The sequence below is a fragment of the Coniophora puteana genome, assembly GCF_000271625.1.
Source record: "Coniophora puteana RWD-64-598 SS2 unplaced genomic scaffold CONPUscaffold_1, whole genome shotgun sequence".
NCBI lineage: Eukaryota > Fungi > Basidiomycota > Agaricomycetes > Boletales > Coniophoraceae > Coniophora > Coniophora puteana.
This window is the reverse complement of record NW_006913053.1, coordinates 3,813,886-3,832,953: the sequence shown is the minus strand read 5'-3', so window position 1 is coordinate 3,832,953 and position 19,068 is coordinate 3,813,886. Positions and strand designations below refer to the sequence as shown.

General features: G+C 55.1%; 6 protein-coding genes across 6 annotated transcripts; 5 read left to right on the top strand and 1 right to left on the bottom strand.

Annotated features, from left to right (window-relative positions):
• The first annotated feature begins 505 nt into the window (after nucleotides 1-505).
• On the top strand, nucleotides 506-2,448 carry CONPUDRAFT_116411 (myo inositol monophosphatase). The gene is made up of 7 exons (XM_007765602.1): nucleotides 506-799; nucleotides 875-951; nucleotides 1,005-1,117; nucleotides 1,180-1,291; nucleotides 1,372-1,555; nucleotides 1,638-1,652; nucleotides 1,723-2,448. The coding sequence occupies exons 1-7, from the start codon at nucleotides 582-584 to the stop codon at nucleotides 1,979-1,981; spliced, it is 978 nt and encodes a 325-aa protein (XP_007763792.1). The 5' UTR covers nucleotides 506-581; the 3' UTR covers nucleotides 1,982-2,448.
• Nucleotides 2,449-2,478: 30 nt separating this feature from the next.
• On the bottom strand, nucleotides 2,479-3,330 carry CONPUDRAFT_44976 (uncharacterized protein; the record flags this gene model as incomplete). The annotated part of the gene is made up of 3 exons (XM_007764293.1): nucleotides 2,479-2,795; nucleotides 2,870-3,131; nucleotides 3,202-3,330. 3 exons carry the CDS (start codon nucleotides 3,328-3,330, stop codon nucleotides 2,479-2,481), a joined length of 708 nt encoding a protein of 235 aa, XP_007762483.1.
• Nucleotides 3,331-4,171: 841 nt separating this feature from the next.
• CONPUDRAFT_79383 (uncharacterized protein) lies at nucleotides 4,172-5,405 on the top strand. Its single transcript, XM_007764672.1, has 2 exons — nucleotides 4,172-4,849; nucleotides 4,941-5,405. Exons 1-2 carry the CDS (start codon nucleotides 4,333-4,335, stop codon nucleotides 5,069-5,071), a joined length of 648 nt encoding a protein of 215 aa, XP_007762862.1. The 5' UTR covers nucleotides 4,172-4,332; the 3' UTR covers nucleotides 5,072-5,405.
• Nucleotides 5,406-5,544: 139 nt separating this feature from the next.
• On the top strand, nucleotides 5,545-9,524 carry CONPUDRAFT_161820 (uncharacterized protein). The gene is made up of 6 exons (XM_007765601.1): nucleotides 5,545-6,261; nucleotides 6,296-6,445; nucleotides 7,821-8,511; nucleotides 8,567-8,840; nucleotides 8,893-8,947; nucleotides 9,000-9,524. Exons 1-6 carry the CDS (start codon nucleotides 5,683-5,685, stop codon nucleotides 9,426-9,428), a joined length of 2,178 nt encoding a protein of 725 aa, XP_007763791.1. The 5' UTR covers nucleotides 5,545-5,682; the 3' UTR covers nucleotides 9,429-9,524.
• A 727-nt stretch (nucleotides 9,525-10,251) lies between these two features.
• CONPUDRAFT_134494 (uncharacterized protein) lies at nucleotides 10,252-12,214 on the top strand. Its single transcript, XM_007765600.1, has 4 exons — nucleotides 10,252-10,885; nucleotides 10,942-11,215; nucleotides 11,271-11,989; nucleotides 12,043-12,214. The coding sequence occupies exons 1-3, from the start codon at nucleotides 10,390-10,392 to the stop codon at nucleotides 11,944-11,946; spliced, it is 1,446 nt and encodes a 481-aa protein (XP_007763790.1). The 5' UTR covers nucleotides 10,252-10,389; the 3' UTR covers nucleotides 11,947-11,989; nucleotides 12,043-12,214.
• Nucleotides 12,215-12,748: 534 nt separating this feature from the next.
• CONPUDRAFT_96576 (ARM repeat-containing protein) lies at nucleotides 12,749-17,603 on the top strand (the record flags this gene model as incomplete). The annotated part of the gene is made up of 19 exons (XM_007765599.1): nucleotides 12,749-12,857; nucleotides 12,927-12,988; nucleotides 13,053-13,139; nucleotides 13,193-13,264; nucleotides 13,318-13,539; nucleotides 13,594-13,818; nucleotides 13,871-14,179; nucleotides 14,239-14,337; nucleotides 14,387-14,493; nucleotides 14,558-14,712; nucleotides 14,781-14,943; nucleotides 14,993-15,213; nucleotides 15,273-15,556; nucleotides 15,617-16,157; nucleotides 16,226-16,255; nucleotides 16,325-16,455; nucleotides 16,518-16,682; nucleotides 16,882-17,120; nucleotides 17,208-17,603. The coding sequence occupies 18 exons, from the start codon at nucleotides 12,749-12,751 to the stop codon at nucleotides 16,999-17,001; spliced, it is 3,102 nt and encodes a 1,033-aa protein (XP_007763789.1). The 3' UTR covers nucleotides 17,002-17,120; nucleotides 17,208-17,603.
• Nucleotides 17,604-19,068: the final 1,465 nt, after the last annotated feature.

Sequence of the window (19,068 nt, the reverse complement as noted above, 5' to 3'; positions counted from 1 at the left end):
CAACAGCACGTTGGTAGTAAGGACAGGGCAGGGCGCATATGACAAGTAGAGCGTGGGGTGCTTACATTAGTGCGGCAGTGGCGAAATGTTCTAAGACTGGGAGAGTGCAGCATCAGCACATGCATCAGACGGGGAGCGAGAGCAGAGCACTTACCTTTATAGTTTGAAGAGCACTCCGGCACGATGTACAGGCACGGAAGCGATGAGTGACTGATGCAACGGGAAGGGGACGGGAAGGGAACGATGGAGGTGGGACGCAGAAGAAGGTAGAACTCAAGTGCGTCATAAGTGTCCACGCTTAGTCATCGATTCCCATCAGCACAGCCGATGCCACAATCGCGCTCCACTCCGCGAAGTCACAAAATTCGCATTGCTCTATCGAGTATCCAAATCTGATTTGCACCATTTTGTTGCAAATCAATCGATTTGGGTACCAGTAGTGCAAATTTTGCATCAAGCACTTTTCATAGTGAAAAGCTCGAGCTGTTTCGTCGAAAGTGACCTCATCCCCGCCACCCTACTCAAGCACTCACCTCTCTTATCATCTTTCTGTCCCAAGCGCAGCTTGACTACCTACCACGATGACTCTTACGAACGCTGAACTGCGCGCTGTCCTCACATTCACCATCCAGCTCGCCCGCACCGCTGGCACGCTCATCCTTGAGGGCTCCCAGGCGATCCAGGCGTCCACCCAGATCGACGAGAAGAAGAACGCGGTTGACCTCGTGACCCAGTACGACGTCGCTGTCGAGGAGCTCGTCCGCGCTGAGATCGCAAAGACGTATCCTGGCTTTGGCTTGTGCGTTACCACTTATTGGCCTTACTCTTGAGAAGTGGACCTGACAAAGTGTCGTCTGACGCTTGCTCGGGATAGCATCGGCGAGGAGTCGTACTCAGCGGGCAAGCGCCCCGAGCTCACGGACGAGCCGACGTTCTGCGTCGATCCCATCGGTGCGTGCATTTATGCATCTCAGAAGCTTCCTGTCACATCTTCATGCTCGCAGACGGCACCACCAACTTCGTGCACGGCTTCCCCTTCGCGTGCATCTCGCTCGGGCTCATCGTGCAGAAGCGCCCGGTCATGGGCGTCATCTTCAACCCCTTCCTCGACCACCTCGTCCGTCACCATTTCATTAGATCGCCGGCGCGACGTGATACTTACACTCTGAGGCTTGACAGTACACCGCGCTCGAAGGCCAAGGCGCCTTCCTCACGCGCGGCAATGCGCCCCCGCTCAAGCTGCCCCTCTCGAACCCCAAACCCCTGCCCTCGCTGCAGAAAGCCCTGCTCGGTACGCCCCCACCTCGCACTCAGCCGCACCGTGCCATAAACCAACGCAACACATGCTAATTCCGACCCTCCGAACCACAGCGATCGAATGGGGCTCCGACCGCGGCGCGTCCGTCGTGCAGCCCAAGGCCGACTCGTTCACCCGCCTCGCGGGCGACGGCAACGACGGCGTCGCGGGCGGGCGCATGGCGCACTCGCTGCGCTCCGTCGGGAGCGCCGCGCTCAACTTTGCGCTCGTCGCGCAGGGCGCGCTGGACATGTACTGGTGCGTCTCCGTCTCCATCTCCGCCTCCATCTTCTCCCAATCCACTCCATGACTCACGCTCACACTCGTCTTGGCGCAACAGGGAAATCGGGTGCTGGTAAGCATTTGCGGAAATTCCACCGTTTCGCGCGTGTTATGCTGACGCAGCGCTCGACACTCAATGACAGGCCATGGGACGTCTGCGCGGGCATCGTCATCGCCCAAGAGGCCGGCGGCGCCGTGACGGGCTCGCACGCCATCTTCAATGCCGCGTCTGCCACGGGCGACTCGGCCGCGGCGTTCAATGTGACGCCGGACGTGCTATATGGGCGCAAGTATCTCGTCGTGCGCAATATCGCGGGCGCGCCGAATGAGAGCGGGCGTGATGCGCAGCTTCGCATTGCGAAGGAGTTCTACGAGACTGTCGAGGATGTCGAGCCGAAGTAAGCGGTTGAGTATATGCACGTTTTGCATGATTATACGAAGAATGGATGTAGTTGTAGAGTAAATGTTTAGTAGTGCTAGTGTAGATGTATCAGTACACCAGTAAACTATTGTGTGCGCAACATATCATGTTCACATAGATTTATGTATTCACAACATTGCGCGTCCAATCGTGATAACAAGCAAAGCAAAGCAATTATGCATATCTCGTTGTAGCTCGCCCGCGCTCTTTTGCACTTGCATTTCCTTGCTAGGCCGTGCTCAATCTGTAGACTTGGAGATTACTGAACGACGCGAACGTCGCCTCCATCAGCTCGTCCACGGAAGCGCGTACCCAATTTTGCGACCGTAATAAACGCAGTGATACCTGCAGCAGTGATGAGCGCAGGGCGCCAACTGGGCTGGCCCGCCAACAGGCCACACGAGATGTAGATCATGCAGCTAGCAAAGATCACGTCCCCGCCCAGAGTCTACAGTTCCACGAAACCACGAGTATCAAGTTAGAAGTCAAAAACTAGACGCATGCAACGAAAACGTACAAAGAGCGCAAGAAGCACGACCGTGAGTGCCTGGACGGGGACAGAGGGCGGCGCGCCATAGCGCAGCGCGACAGCGCCGTTGTCGAGCACGTCGAGCACGGCGATGCCCGCGAACGTGCGCGCGACGAGGTGCGTGGAGACGTTGCCCTTCGCGAGTGCGAACGGGGTGCACGGCGCGAGGAGGTAAAACACGGCGTACAGCTGCAGCGCGGCGTTGATGATGCACAGCACCTCGGACGCGACGAACTGCTCGCGGCGCCAGAGGAGCATCCATCCGGCTGCGAGGAACCGTTCGAAAAGGGGGACGAGTCAGCCGGGGTATGGGATAGGAGGTGGGTATGGAAGCACGCACCGATGCACAGGTTCCCAAGCGCGAATATGGGCACGTATGCCACCTGCGCGGGTTGCACCTCCGTTGTGCTCGCGGGCGGCTCGAGCGTCGCAGGGTCGAAATTGTCCCACCCGTGTGGTAAAGAGATGCGGTGGTCGTACCCGGGCTTCGAGGGCGACAGCCGCCAGACGAAGAGGTTGCGGATCCAATAGAGCTGTAGGACGAGCTGCAGCGCGAAGAAGCCCGCGATGAAGAAGGGGTTGGGCGAGAACGCGTAGTGATTCTGAGGAGGTGTTGTTAATACACGCACGAACGCCAGAGAAAAGATGGGGGATAGGAGACGTAGGACGCACTGCATCGGCGATATCCTTGATATTGGGCTTCGCGAGCATGCCATATAACTGTGCTGCTACGTTGATGACGAACGGTCCGACTGCGAGGATACGGCAGCGGATGAGCTGGGGGTTAGAGAACTCGGGCATGGTCACAGAAGATGGTGGTGAGGTCGGTAAGGCTGGTAGATTCGAGCCATGGTGAAGATCGCGGGCGGGTTAAATAGCAATAGGGGACAATCGAGAGCAAATCGAGACAGTGACATAGCATATACTACGTATGTCGTGCATCATTCGATCGGAGGTGGTCGTGGCTCTCTCCATCTCGACGCGATGTCATAGAGGGTTGTGGGAATATCTGACTCAGCTTGCGGAAGGAATCCGGCTCGGTCTTTCGCGTTCCTCGAGGACTTCGCGTGTTCTTTGCGTTTTATTCTGTTTGTCCAGCCCTTTCTCGCGTCCTTGACTTTCCGAGTCGCCATGTTTTTACATTGGTTCATGCAAGCTCCAGCTCTCCCAGTTATCTGCTACTAGCGACAATATCTGACTTGAAACTCTGAAATTACACCCCGGCGCTCCTCAAAGCCGTGTTCTACACGTGTATAATAAGTCGGGGAGCCCACGCGATGGCTGGAGCTCGGAGGGTGCGAGCTTTCAATTGGTGGCGATTCGGCTCTCGTGATTCTCCAAATTATCTCTCCCTATTACCCCCCGTGGCCATTTCCTTCCGTTGATGACGCCAGCTGCCTCTCAAGGATGACTAGCCCCTATCTCATTGCGCAGCACAGACCTCGACTCTTTCAGGCTTCATGGCACTAGGCTTTACCATAGACCCCGAATTCACGGTCTTGCTCACCCGGGCGAAATCAGCTGGAGGCGCTCGTATCTATCGTTGGACATGGAAACGAAAACTCCCAGGCTGGTGTGTGCCTATGGCCAGCTCCCCAGGACTACCCAAAATAACTCACCCTAACGCACTCGTGTGAGTCTTGCCACCAAAGCACGCCCTCGGTCGACTCCATCGTCCACGTCCTCTCCTCTCTCTTCGCCTCCATCGTACCGTCTGTCTCCACCTGCCCTAGGCGTTACTGCCCCCCTCACCCTCAGGCCTCTGCTATTTGCAAAAGTCACTAGTCACTCCTTGACGAAATCATGAGCCAGAGCAGCAGCAACAGCAACTCCCAGCCCAACACCGGCTCCCAGTCGGGCTCGGGGTCCGCCAGCGGCACCGGCAGCAGCTCGGGCAACGCCCTGCCCAGCATCCCCGCCAACGCCCCACAAGGCCAGATCGTCATCACCCAGCCGCCCCAGCAGTCCACGTCGTACTACAAGGTCGCGCCCTCGCAGACGATCACCTTCGGCTGGAACTTCACCGACCTGTACGTGACGCCCACGTCGCTCACGATCTCGGCCGTGTGCAGCGACGGGAACACGTACCCGGTCGGCCCCACGAACGGCATCATCCCGGGCGACGCGACGAGCGTGGAGTGGTACCCGTACGGGTACCAGCAGTCGAATATGGCGGCGCCGTTCGCACAGGCGACGTACACGCTGCACATATGGGGCGACCAGGGCCCGAGCGCCGTTGCGGCGCCCGGGTATCTTACGCCGAACAGTGACGTGCAGTTTGCGCTGTACACGCCTGAGCCGTATACACCTTTGACCAGCGGTGAGTGATCGCCCCCGTTTTACTCTGGCCTTTCCTTGCGCACGGCATTAGTACTGTACTGACGAAAATGATTTGCTGGGTGGATCATTAGGGTGGCAGTGTCCGGGCTGTTCGGGGTCGATGGCGACGTACGTTGCGGATCCCGCATTCGTCGGTGTCGCCGCGACGCTGCTGATCACGGTGCTCTCCGGGTTTGGGATGCTCAATCGTATCCCTCTGTAATCAAAGTACACTCGGGTTGTCCCCAAGGTGCTGGCCACCTGAGCCGAGATGATCGGATAGCGTGATCTCACTACGGCTCAGGGGCCTAATGTAACACCTTTGACTATACCTGTAGCACAACGGACTGCTACGATCGACACTTGCAGATCTGGGGACTGGCGACATTTTTTCCATGGACGCATGGTTGGTAGATGGATAGGTTTCATGTACACGCTCACGACGGATTGACATTGGACAATATTCAGTTACGATAGTGATACTGTTTAGTGCTTTTATTTACTGCTGTAGACATTCATTATCCCTACCCCTTCTCGATGGGCCACCCGTTATTAATGGGTAGCAAAAGTATTAAGAGATCCGGGTATTGATGCATTGATGGTCGGTCGGCAGTCTCCAGCAATTGAAGGTCCGACAAAGGATAGGAAACGACTCAGAGCGTGTACTCCTTCCATCCTTGAGTAGCTGAGTGCGCTGCCGGCAACACCACAAGCGATACGAAAAAGTTCAGCCACCAGATACAAGCTTTTAACGCAGATGAAGCGGCGGCGGTGGCTAACAGCCTTGAATTAAGAGTCCGCCTCGGAAGCCAAGAGCAGGTCATCAATGCATCCATGCATCTATGTCCTACCTGGGCGATTATCGGGGGATGCTCTTGCTCACTCTTCCTCTCTGTCATGTCTACTGCTCCTGTTCCCCTGGACCCGCGACTGTGGGCTCCCAGAGCCCTCCGTGTCGCTGAAGATCAGGATGAATGGAGGAGGCTACCCTCTGTATGGGCCAACAAACGCTTCCCTGTCACTGAAATACGGGAGGACCGGCGTCGCTGGGTGCAGGACTGGGACGAGGGCATCGCCAGCCTCTACCACACACAAGAGCCAGAACGTGGCGCCGTCGTCGTCTTTCGCAGTACTATGTGCGGATTGCGAGCCGTTGGTGGTCGGCGCAAGAAGGTGGACCGAGACTGCTACCGGCGCCTCCGGCTCGTGCGAGAGGAGACAGACAGGATGTACGAGAAGATGCCGGCCGCTCTCAGGATTAGGATTGCAGTGGATCCCAGCCAGCGAATCGAGGGCTGCGACGAGCGCGAGTACTTCAGGCTCGTGAGCACTGAGTCTCGAAGGGATGTCGTCGACGAAGGGTTTGAGGAGGCATGCTGTCGCTCGGGGATCGGACAGGACGCAGCGCATGCTGTGCCCCGAGCTCATCACTGATGATCTTCTTAAGAAAAGGGGTCAGGGGTTGTTCGATCTTTATACGCGCTGTCTCAAAGCGATCGACCATGGCGGCCGCGAGAATTTCGATGCAGCCATCGTCCGGAACGATTGGTGGACGAGCGCCTTTGGCGACGGGAAGGTTATCGACAGGAAACCTGAGGTGAACAAATGGTGCTACGAACATTTGACATCCATGAGGACCCAATTCATAAGTGCGTTATCCTCTCCATATTTATCAGATCGTGGTGCATCAAGGTGCTTAGCTCGCTACATACACCAGTCCGTTTCATCTGCTATTCCTTTAGGTATCTCGTTGGCAAGCATCGGGGGATCACTCATGATCCATCGAATGAGTCTTTGGTTGTCCACAGAACTCAATGGAACCTCGGTCCAGACAGTGCTCGGTTGCTGATGGCGAACAAATGGACTAGCCGCTCTTCGGTTTCATGCGAAAAGTGTCGGCGCAGACCCCACTCCGTCGAAACCAAGTTCATGCTTTGCAAAACGTGTAAAGTCGGATTAAACTTCGAGGTTCGTTACTGCTCTAGGTACGCGCTTCAATTCGACATGCCACGATTGCTTGTATGATACTGACTGCCAAGCATTATCTCAGGGAGTGCCAGAAGGCTGATTGGGAGGGACACAAACCGCATTGCGGAAAAGATAAAGTGTCAAAGAACCGTGAGGCGCATTTTCCGGACTACGAATACTCGAAAGCAATTCAACTCCAGCTTACGATGCACCGCGCGTTTGGAGTCCAATACATCCTCTACAGACGCACCAATTTTCCGACGGGGTTCACGGTTTCCTATGCTCCCGGAAAACAGGCCGATCAATTCCAGCATGCACTCGACTATACGCTCGTGTCTACAGACATACCGTTAAAACTCGGGTTCATCTCCAAATGCCTCATTGAGGCTGTGGATAAAGATGAGCAGGTGCAATCAGGAATCTCTAGGGAGGATGTTATTTGTCAGCTCACGGAGGAGTTTGAAGTAGATGTGAAGGGCCCTCTCGCACTAATCGAGGGCATCATAGCTACGCGAGGTGATGAGGGGTTGACTGAGCTCAAGGGGATGCTTATTGAACCTATTTCTGGCAAAGGACTAGCCTTTATCCGCTGATGCGCCATCTAGGATACGCTGAAACCTTATGATCTTGGGCACACAAAATTTGTTCTAGCAGTCAGTCTTCCCATGCAGTGATTTCTAAGTTATGCCCTTACGATAATGTTAATATTAATGATGTATCATGCAGACCCCTTAAGTCCTGTGATGATCTAGTTTTCTTCAGTATTCCTTCAGAGCCAATATTAATGAGCACATGGAAGGAGATAACATGGTTTGAAAGACTTAGCTCGAGTGATTTTGCGGTCACGGCTGCAATGTTAGTGGTGAGGATGGGCTAACAATATATTCATGGTCCGACGAACTTTACGATCGCGACGAGCGCGACGCACCTGATCTGAATTTTGACGCGACTTACCCTATTATCCCTTTCACGCTCCACGACTTGCGTCTAACGTGCCACTGCAGAAGCTGAAACCCGACCCCGAGAACGTGTCCAGGATGGATGACCAGCGCTCCCTGTGGGCCAACACGTTCTTTCCTATCACCGATATCAGCACGGACCGCCGACAATGGATGCGCGACTGGGACAGAGCCGTCATCGATTTCTGCACGGACGAGCCGGAGGAGGACCACGAGGGCAGTCCCGTCGTCTTCGGGATGAGCTTTTGGAAGATGGACATCCAGAAGGGCAAGAAGCTCAGTCAACGCGACCACCATCGCCTCCGCAGTCTCCAAGCGGACTGCAAAGAACGGTTCCAGGAGCTCATGAGCATGCTCAAGAGAGAGGACGGGAAAGCGGGGAAGCGACATTGGAGTGCGTGGTTTGGGCTTGTCGGCTGGGAAACGCGGAGGGATGTCATGTGCGATGGCTTCGAGGGGGCTTGCCGGAAGTCGTGTTTTGGACAAGATGCACGGATGCTCTGCCCCGAGCTGAATTCTTATGAGATGCTGTGGCGACGAGGAGAAGGTTTTTTCGACTTTATCGATGAATGCCTGGAGCTGTGGGATGCAGGAGGCATGGCAAAGTTCGACGAGGTGATAGTACGTAACGAGTGGTGGGGAAAGGCGTACGCGGACAAGAGGGTTGTCCAGGAGACCCCGGAGATAAGAAAGTGGTGTTATGAAGTCATGACCTCCGTTCGACACCTGTTCATCCGTACGTACATCTATTCTACTTCACATAGCAAGATTGTGACAACCATGTGGCTCAGTCAACTTCATTACCCATACCCTCGTGTGTCTGGACAAGCAGTGTCAGAGTCTCCCGCCCGACCTCCCTGACGACTACTTGGTTGCTTACAGGGTGCTACAGAACCTTGGTCCAGCTGGTGCCCAGGAGCTATTGGACGAGAAGAGAGACTGGAACAGCCGCTCCATGCTTGTCTGTGAAAACTGCGAACGCCTCTCGGATGATCCCATGACGAAATTCATGGCGTGTAAGAAGTGTAAGCAGAAACTCAACTTCGAGGTCCGATATTGCTCGAAGTAAGTGGCAGAACCCAATATCTATCAGCCGAGGAGCTCAGTTTTGACTTAGAGAGTGCCAAAAAGCGGACTGGCCCAAACACAAGGTACACTGTGGCAAGAAAAAGGTATCGAAGAACTTGGAGGGCGGTCACTCCGACTCACTCGGAATACAGCCAGTCAATAGCTTCGCTGTTCCAGGAGAAGATGGTCGAAAAGGGACTCACTGAATATGTCCTCTTCAGCCGGTGCGCGCTTGCTGTGGCTTATAACGCGTCATTCGCAGATGAAAACAAGAGCGAGATCTTCTTTGACAATCTCGAAAATGTATTGGAAGATGCTCATAAGCCTGGTCTTGACGTTATTGCTAAATGCCTTGTCGACGCTGTGGACAAGGCTCACTCTGGTATTACCAGACAAGACATTATTCTTCAGTTGACTGAGGAGTACGAGGTTGACGTGGGGTCTTTGCTCGAGCAAATCGAGACCAAGCTAAGTATGGAGGGCGACGAAGGACGGTACAGAGGAATGGAAATTGAAGAGTACACGGAATGGGCCTCTTCTGACTCTGAATCAAGCTCTTCAAGCTGGGTCACAGAAGAGTCGTGATGTTGGCGGTTTCCTTGTTGATGTACCTTATGTCCTACGATGTGTATTTTTCAGGACAATTTTGCAGGCTTGTTCGCGCTTTGAACTCCAATAAACGAACCACAAACAAGTTGATCTGTCGAAATATGGACCGAGATAGAACATGATCTCACCTAATGAGCACAATTCTCTTGAAGACTATCGCCTCAGAGGTGTCTGAGCTTACGCCTTTCATCCCACTACAAAGTGTCGAGTATACAGCAAGCGGATATGTTCGAGATGGGGTTGGGGAGATGTTTGTGACAAACAATTAATGCCCCGACAGATTTTCGCGTGTCGCGCTGGCAATGGCTATCGGACCTTGACTTTTGAAGCCGCCCTCTTGTCGCGGCCTGATAGTATACCTCTTATGCCTTGCGATCCGACTGGGTTGGATAACGAAAGATTCATTTGGGCAAGCGTAATATTTCCCGTAACCGAATCACGCAAAACCTGTCAACAGTGGGTACGAGATTGGGGCAAAGGGATCACCAAAACATTATGCCAAACCACAGGATAATTTCAATGGGGCCATCTTTATCTTCGTCTGCACATCTTGTGCGCTCTTCGGGACCTAGCTATGCCGCAGGAGTGTGGATGATAAGGTCTAGAACGGCTATCAGGCCTACTAATTCGGGCCCATTTAATATTCGATGTCCGACATAGTTGCTCGCGCTTTGCGACGTGTCTGGACGCGTCACCCTAACCCCCAACACGCTCGTAGACGCCCAGCGCGATGTCCGTCTCGGAGAGTGAGGAAGACACTAGCTCATTTCTTATCACGCGCCCCTCTATCTGGGCCAACAAGTTCTTTCCTGTCACTGACATACACAAGAGCCGCCGGCAGTGGGTGCGCGACTGGGACAAAGGGATCGCCAAGATCCATCAGGGCAGGCCAGGGAATCCGCAGGCTGGAGCTGTCACCGTCTTCCGCATCGAGGCCATGCAGCTGAATTTCGTAGCATCCCGGAAGAAAATGTACAAGATAGACTACCAGCGCCTCCGCCATTTCAGGGAAGAAAATCAACGACTCTACGACGGCTTGGTGACGGTTCTCAGGACCATTGCAGGCGAACTCCTCGACAACCATGACCACCAAGACTGGTTCTCACTCGTCAGCGCTGCAACGCGCAAGGAGATTATATGCGAAGGCTTCGAGCGGGCGGGCCGCCGGTCTGGCATTGGCCATGATGCGCGAATGCTATGCCCCGAGTTAAACTCTAGTGACTTGCTGAAGGGGCGCGGAAAGGGGCTATGGGATTTGTACGACAAGGCTATTGTGCTGGACGACGGTGGAAGCATGGTCAACTTTGACGATACCTTCATAAGAAGCGAGTGGTGGAGGAGCGCATACGGGGACGGCACGGTCCTCCGCTTCATTCCGGAGGTCAGCAAATTTTGTTACGAGTTCATCACCTGCCTCAGGACTGAATATCTCAGTACGTCGTCCGCCATTGGTTGATAAGAGACATAATTAACCACCCAAACTATGCAGTCTATTTCGTCCTGCATACGCTCAGGGTCATAGTTAAAGGGTGCCACAATTTCACCAAAGGCACACCAGCGGACTCCATCGTCGCTAATAGGGTCTTATATAACTTGAATCCATTGACTAGTCAAAAGCTCCTGGAAGACAAGAAGCATCAGAACAGCCGCTCGGCTTTGACGTGCGAGAACTGCCAACGGAAACGCAAAGACGTCGGCGTCAAGTTCAAATCTTGCAAGGCATGTAAACATAAACTAAATTTTGAGGTTCTCTACTGCTCGAGGTACGTCATGCGTCGGCAACTCAATGCGATTAAAAGTTATACTTACTCGATCCAGCGTGTGTCAAAAGGCTGATTGGCCAGAACACAAGGCCCATTGCGGGAAAGAGAAGGTGTCGAAGAATAGGATAGCTTGCCGTCCCGAGTACTCGTACTCCATAGCTCTGCAGCTTCAGGTCAAGATGCACGACTATTACTCTACTGACTACGTGCTTTTCAGCCGCAGTGAGGATCCAGAGGGATACGACGTTTCCTTCTGCAATGACGATGATAAGGGCGATATGTTCTTGGACTTGTTCAACGCACTGCTGATTGATGCTGAGAAGCCCGGTCTGGATGTGATTGCTAAATGCCTCGTCGATGCCGTCGACGACTATGTCGAATGTGGAATCACGAGAGAAGACATAATAGCTCAGCTCACGGAGGAGTACGAGGTCGATGTCCGGACCCTGTTGGAGAAGCTTGAGGCGACTCTTGCTGTGGAGGACGACAAGGAGCGATACAAGGGGATGGTCATTCAGGAGCTCCAATTGGACGATGACAGTCAGGATTCGGACAGCAGCGGATCAGATGGCGAAGATTCTGATATCGATGAGTCTGGCACCGAAGTGTCTTTGCCTCAGGCTGTGTCTCCTGCAAGGAGTAGTCCGAAGAGTCAGCAAAAAGGACGTGCGGACACTGCAACCGCAGACGACAGGACCTTGACGCCGGTGGGTGTTTCCTCACCTGCGTAGCTTGCAAGGAGGATCTCAATATCGAGTTCAACTATTGCTCAAAGTACGTATCGTTTCCTTACTTGTTTGGCGTGCATAACATCGGAGTTACATCAGAGAGTGCCAGAAGCTTGATTGGCTTCGTCATAAGGCTCGCTGCGGAAAAGAGGAAGATCAGGTTGGGAGTGACAAGGGAGAGGCTACGGGCTGCTAACCACGAGGGTACTTTTTCAACTCACGGTTCTTTACGAATTAATACTTATCAAGATCCCGATGTTTTTATTTGTCGAATGCACAGTTTGAAGTTCTAACGAAGGGCCAGTTCTGACAGTAGGGGCTTTTAGTCAAGGAGACAATGTTACATTCGACTCTTGCTTTCTCGCGGGATTGTGCTGAACAAACCTATGGATTTTATTTCAAGCTGAAAGCGAGATGTCTAGGCAAAGAAAACGAAGAAGGCGGTTTGGCACGAAGGCCAGGAGGAAGATGAAGGTACCTGACGCGGTCATGGACTCGGTGCTTGTCGCGTGAACCGGCAATGGCCGAAATGGGTGAACGCGCAGATAGGGGCTCCATCCTTGCCTTCAGTGTCAAACGTTGTTGTAGTCGATAACAGCTACTCTCTTGCATGCAACGAAGCTACACTGACCAAATCGCATCTGGTTTATCTTTACCGGTCGATTAGGTAGCTGCGGTCAGGATAATAAGGGCCAGAAAGCTTGATCTTTTATCACGCTTACGTATAAGGCAATCGGAGCTTAAGGGAGCGTTGCGATCACGTTGCGCGTCTGAGTACTTCAGCGTTCTCTGTTTTTCAACCACGATGGCATCCGCCAGCGACATACCTCGCCTTCTCCAAGACACACTTAGCCCCGATGGAAACACGAGAATAGCAGCAGAGCTCAAGCTCGCCGGGCTTATGGCCCACCCAGGTGCGACCGCGCGTTTGTTATCAACTGAGACAGACACGAAAAGCTGACCGCGATCGGACGCGTTCGCAGAGGCGGGTCTTGCTTTCGCTGAGCTGTCGCTCTCGCAGAACACGGATATGAACATGCGCCAGATGAGCTCCATCGTCTCCTTGTAGTGGGTGGGCGGGATCTTGATGACATTGGTTGGTGTAGCACTCGGCATCCATCATGCTTAGGAAGTACGTGACGGAGCGATGGTCGCCGTACTTCCCTGCGTTCAAAGGCAATGCACCTTCACCAGAGGTGCGCATTAACACGTCCACTCTTCCCCTTCTCTCACAAAGGCTCTATCGCAGATCAAAACGCGTGTTCGCGACCAAGTCTTCCAAGGCCTCTCGGACCCGAACCGCAAGATACGATCCTCATCGGTACGCGTCGTTAAATCAAGAAGAGAAGAACAGCCACTCACGATTCATGCTAGGCTCACACACTCTCCACCATCGCGTCCTGCGACTGGCCGGATGAATATCCCGACCTCCTGACCGCGCTCATTGGTCAGATATCCTCCGACAGCCCCAATGCCGTCCACGGATCGATGGAAGTATTCGCCGAGTTCATAAAGTCTGACTTGACCGAGGATCAGATCCTCCCCGTTCTGCGTCAGCTCCTTCCCGTCCTCCTTAACATCTTGGGTGATACCGAAGTGTGTGCCATTCCCTTTCCACTCTAGCGCCTGCTCACCTTTACTCAACCTCAGAAACATTCCCCATTAACCCGTGCGCGTACGATCTCTGTATTCCGACAATGCATCACAAGCTTGTACATGGTCAAGGGCGAACACCGCGATGCTGTGAATGAAGCCACCGCAACTGTCCTTCCCGTATGGCTCGACGCATTTAAGGTTCTTTTGAACATGGACCCCCTTCTGGATGTGAATTCCGCTAGCTGGGATACCTTATTGATAAAGGTTGAGATCTTCAAGGTGCGTAATTGTGAGAACCAGTCTTTGTGCCTGTTCATGAATTCATATGCAGACGCTCGATAACATCTGTACCTCCTTCCCCAAAGCCCTGACGGCTTACCTCCAAGATTACCTGAATGCCTCCCTCCTGATTCTTCAATCTTTATATCCGACCTACGAGCACTACTACATCACTGCATCCGCAACCCCTCCCACTTCCTCGGAGGAAGAAAACGTCGAGCTCTCTCACCTCCTTGTTTCGATCTTCGATTTCCTCTCCAAGGTTGTGATGAGCAATAAGGCGAAGGCCTGGCTGCAGAGCGGAAACGTGCAAACCCTTGTCGCGTCGATATTCCAGTACGCGCAGATGACCGCGGAAGACGTATGTTTCGATCATAATTTTAGTGCATGGCGTCTAGCTGACGTAGAGAAACTGTGCAGGAAGAGACATGGGCGAACAACGCGAACGCATTTGTGTCGCAGGACGAGGATGATGTGCAGGCGTATGGCATGCGGTTCTCTGCGTTCTCGCTTCTCTACGTGAGCATCTCCCTCTGTATGTATTGATCAGTAACTGAAGCGCGCCTAGTCGTTGATAGAGCGTGCCGCTGCGCCCGTATGCGCAACGTTCCAATCTACACTCCATCAGGTTGTTCAGTCGTCTCAAACAGCTCATGAGCATGGTGTCTCGAGTTGGTACGTGTGATATCAATCTTGCTGCCATGGGTCGTCTCAGTTCCGATCGACCTCGACTAAATAGGTGGAAGTCTCTGGAGGCCGCATTTGCAGCCATCGGCTCGCAGTCCGAGGACGTCATCGATACCATCGAGGACGAAGAGATGTCCGAGCGAACCAAACCTATCGATATACAAGAGCTGCTTTCGAACGTCGTGCCTTCTTTGCTGAACCAGTCCGGTGCGTACCACCCCGGCTCCTCGCGGCGTTCTAGTGTTCGGCCCCCACTTATGCACGTGTCTCGCCAGATGTCCCGTTCTTACAGGGACGCGCGTTCGTTTTCGCAAGCCAGTTCGCAAAGCTGCTACCGATGCAGATGGCCGGGCAGTATCTTGAAGCGGCCGTGCAAGTAATCGAATCCGACACTGCTGGTATCCCTGTAAAAGTTTCTGCTGTGAAGGCCATTCACAAGTCGGTGCCTTTCCATTTCTCTCTGGGCACGGTCTGACATCGCCAACAGCTTCTGTCAAAACGCTGATGATGAGGCCTTGAAGCCCCTTGTTCCTCGCATTGCTCAGGACTTGGGTCCCTTCCTCCTTGTTGCTACAGAAGATACCTTGTCGTTGGTGCTGGAGACGATGGCCGTCGTCCTTGAGGTGGATCAGGCCAAGTGGCTGACAACTGACCTTGCGACGTCGCTCGTCCTCGCTACCCTCGAAGTGTGGGCCAAAAACAACAGAGGTACCTATTTCCTCTTGCTTTGGCTTCGATGCCCGGGCTGACGCTCCACATTCTTGCAGATCCCATCTTCCTCTCGATCTTCGCCGACATTCTCACGGCGCTTGCGTCCTCGCATTCGCCAGGCATCTACGAGACGGTCGTCCAGCAGGCGCTGCCTTCACTCTGCACCTCGATTGCGAGCGCGAAACCGGAGGAGTCGTGGGTCGCTGGCTCGGCGCTCGACTTGATATCGAGTCTCGAGCATGGGGCGCCGGAGAACGGGCTCGGCGAGGGTTTCTTTGCGCTCTTGGCCCCTAACCTGTTCACTTGCCTTCAAAATACGGAGGACCGGGATGTTCTCCAGGTAAGTTTGCTGCATATAATCCATGCTACGAGAACGAGACGCTGACTCGTATATCCACAGAACGGCACCGTCTGCCTCACCCTCGTTATCCGCAAAGACTGCAACCAGCTGTTGTCGTGGAAGGATACTTCCAGCGGTCAATCGGGGCTCGACCACGTCTTCAAGCTCGTCGCGAAGCTGCTGCAGAGCGAGGACGAGTCGGGCGGGCTTGTCATCGGCGATATGCTTATCCACCTCCTCCGGCGCGCGGGCGAGTCCGTGCTGCCCGTCCTCCCTGACCTGTTGCAGGCGATGGCATCCCGGATGGCCACGGCTAAGACGGCGACGTTCCTCCAGAGCTTGATCATTCCCTTTGCATTCCTGGTCCACAACCAGGCGGACACGGTGCTTGGTCTGCTGGAGAGCAAGAACACGAGCGATGGGAGGAGGTGTCTGGACGTGGTGATGCAGACGTGGTGCGAGAACGCGGAGACGTTCCAGGGCTTCTGGCCGACGAGGATCAGCACGCTTGCGCTGTCGCAGTTGTATGCCTCTGGCCGGCCGAGCTTGCAGGGGCTGATGGTGAAGGGGGATATCATTGTGAAGCCCGAGACGAGCAATGGTGAGTGCTCATGTTTGCTCTTTGGGACTGCGGTTATGGATTCTTTCTTCGTGGTGCTCGCGGCACAGTGATCATGACGCGCTCCAAGACCAAGACAAGTGCGCACTGCTTCCCTCCACTGTGGCTCGGTGCATGACAAACCGTTCTGACGTCGTGCTCATCACCAGATCCCGTCGAGTTCACGTCGATACCGTTCCCGGTGAAGGCGCTCAAGCTGCTCGTGCGCGAGCTCCAGTCCGGCGGGGACTCGGCGACGATCCCCAAGGGCGAGATGTTCGAGGTCGACTCGGACGACGGTGTAAGTCATCTTCACCGCCTCCCTCCAACCCACGCTAACGCGTCCCGTGTGCGTGTGCGCAGGACGACGACTGGGCCGAGGAGGGCGCGGGGCTGACGGTCGACGAGCGCGATCTGCTCTCGAACATGCTCGGGCCGCACGGGGCCAACTTCGACAGTGACAATTTCCTCGCGGATAACGACGACGAGGACCTTAAGAACGACCCTGTCTCGCAGATGGACATGCAGGTGCGTTTCGACCCGCCGTTTCGACATCCTTGTCTCCATTCGTTGCTTTCTTGTATTCGTCCCTGTTATCCGTGTTTTTCGTGCTACTGCCCTTGATCGACCCTGTCGCCATTGCTTTCGCACACGATCTCGCAACTCCTGGGCCTGGATTACGGATGTTGATACAATGCTGATTACCACGTCTTTCTTTCCGATGCAGGCGCACATTGTGTCGTTCTTGAAGGAGTGTACGGCAAACAACGCCAACAATTTCAGGCAGAACGTGGATCAGCTGTCGGCCGAGGAGATTGTGGTGGTTCGCCAGGCTGTTCAGCATTAATGTGTTGTTTTCTTGATACTTTGGTTGGGTATCCTCCCGTCTTGTCTTCTTGATGTAGTCCTACGTGCGTGCAAAACATATCCATAAAATTACGCGGAGGTCCATTCTACAAATTATTACTAGAGGTATACAAAATGTCAGTAGTGTATGCAAGACAGACGCAGAAACCACGCGAAACCAGGAAGCGAAAGGAATAATACTAACAACAGCAGCGCTTCAAATTTCAAAGCCCCTCCTTGCCCAGATCCCACTCCCTCACGCTTCCCCGTTTCTTATACTCGATATCCATGACACTCTCCGCACTCGTCGTCCCCGCTGCCGTCCCCGCCGCTCCGGCAGCGGCAGCTGCATCACTCCCGTTCCCGTTCCCAAACTTGAGCCGCTTCGCCTTCTCCAGCTTCTCAAAGTTGTCCGTCACACTGAGCCCAAGCCGCTCGAGCCGCTTCTTCTCGTCCTTGTCCTCGCGCCGCTGGCGCAGGAGGTCGAGCATCGCGTCCCAGCCCGAGAACTCGGCGTCGCTCACGAGCCCCGTTGCGGGCACGGCGGGGAGCATGGAGAGGGGCGCGGTGTCCAGCCGGGGGTCGTAGGATTTTGTGAAGTATTTGTCCATTTTGGAGGGGAGGTCGGGGCGCGCGTTTTGGATGGGTGAGGAGGGGGAGTGGGACCGGGAACGGGAATGGGGACGGGGACGGGGATGGGAGCGGGAGCGCCGGCGTTTGTGTGAACGTGAAGAAGTAGGCGCAGGTGCAGGTGCGGGTGCGGGTGATGCAGAGCTGGAGGAGGGGCACTCGTCCATGTCGGAGTCGGCGCGGGATTTGCCTTTGGATTTGGAGCGCGATGGTAGGGGGAGTGGCGGTGGGGGCATGGCGGGCGGGGAGGGCGGCCCTGGCATTTCCTCGTCGGGTGGGGTCTCTGACGAGCGGGTAGGCGAGGGCGTCGCGCGCCGTCTGCTAGTGGCGCTTGTGGAGCGCCGACGGCGGTGTTTGGTGCTTCTCCGCCTACTGCTGTCTTCGTCGTCGGGCGAGCGCGAGCGCGACCGTTTGCGAGACCGTCGCGAGGATCGGTGCGACTTGTCGCCCTCTTCGGGGTCTTGCGAGCGCGAGCGCGTCTGACGAGGCGCGGGCGAGGCGGACCTGCTAGTGTGTGGGGAGGCATCCCGCCGGTGTCGGCGACTGTGGGAGCTGCGACGTCGGTGCTTTTCGCGGCCTCCACCATCCTCGTCGCGCTCTCGTGAGGGCGGACGTCTTCCCTCCTTGCGTGACCGACGCTTGTGCGAAGAGTCATGCGGCGAGCGGGAGCGGCGCTTGCTCCTGCTCGAGCGAGCGCGATCGCCCCTCGTATCGGTGATCATGGCTGCGTCGCCGTCGCCGTCGCCTTCGTCGTCGCTCCAGGCGCGGAGCTTGCCCTTGCCCTCCTGTCCCTTGCCCTTCTCCTTCTCCTTCCCTCTCCCTCTGTCTCTTTCTCTTTCTCTGTCCCGCTCTCTATCTCTGCGACCGCCCCTGTCTCCATCCCAGTCCCTCTCCCAGTCTCTATCCCTGTCGTGATCCCGATCCCGCCACTTGCCATCCCTGTCCCACTCATCCCGGTCTCTGTCGCGCCGACTGCCTCTGCCCGAGCGACGCATGCGCTCGGCGGCGGCAGCCTCCTCTGCGCGGGCCATGCGCTCCTTGCGCTCCTGTTCCTCGCGCTCGCGCTTGATATCCTGCGCCGCTTGCGCCTGGGCACGGAGTAGAGTCTTGTTGTGGTCGTCGGTGCTTCGGATAATGGAAGAAAGAAAACGCTTATTCGCCCGTGGGGCGTTGCTATCCACAGCACTGTTGGCATTGTATTGGTTAGTCAGTCAAGGTTCATGATTGCAGGCAATGAATTTGAGTCGTGCGGGTGATGTGGAATGCGGGTGCGGGTGGGATAAGTAGTGGGACACTCACGGAGGGACGTAGGCCTTGATACCCATACTGCGGTAGCTCTCCGCCTTCTGCTTCGCCTCTTTGAGGATGAGGTCTGCCACGTGCTTGTCGAGGTCGTCGTCTGTGACGGAGGAGGAGACGGTGCTGCCCATCTGTGCGC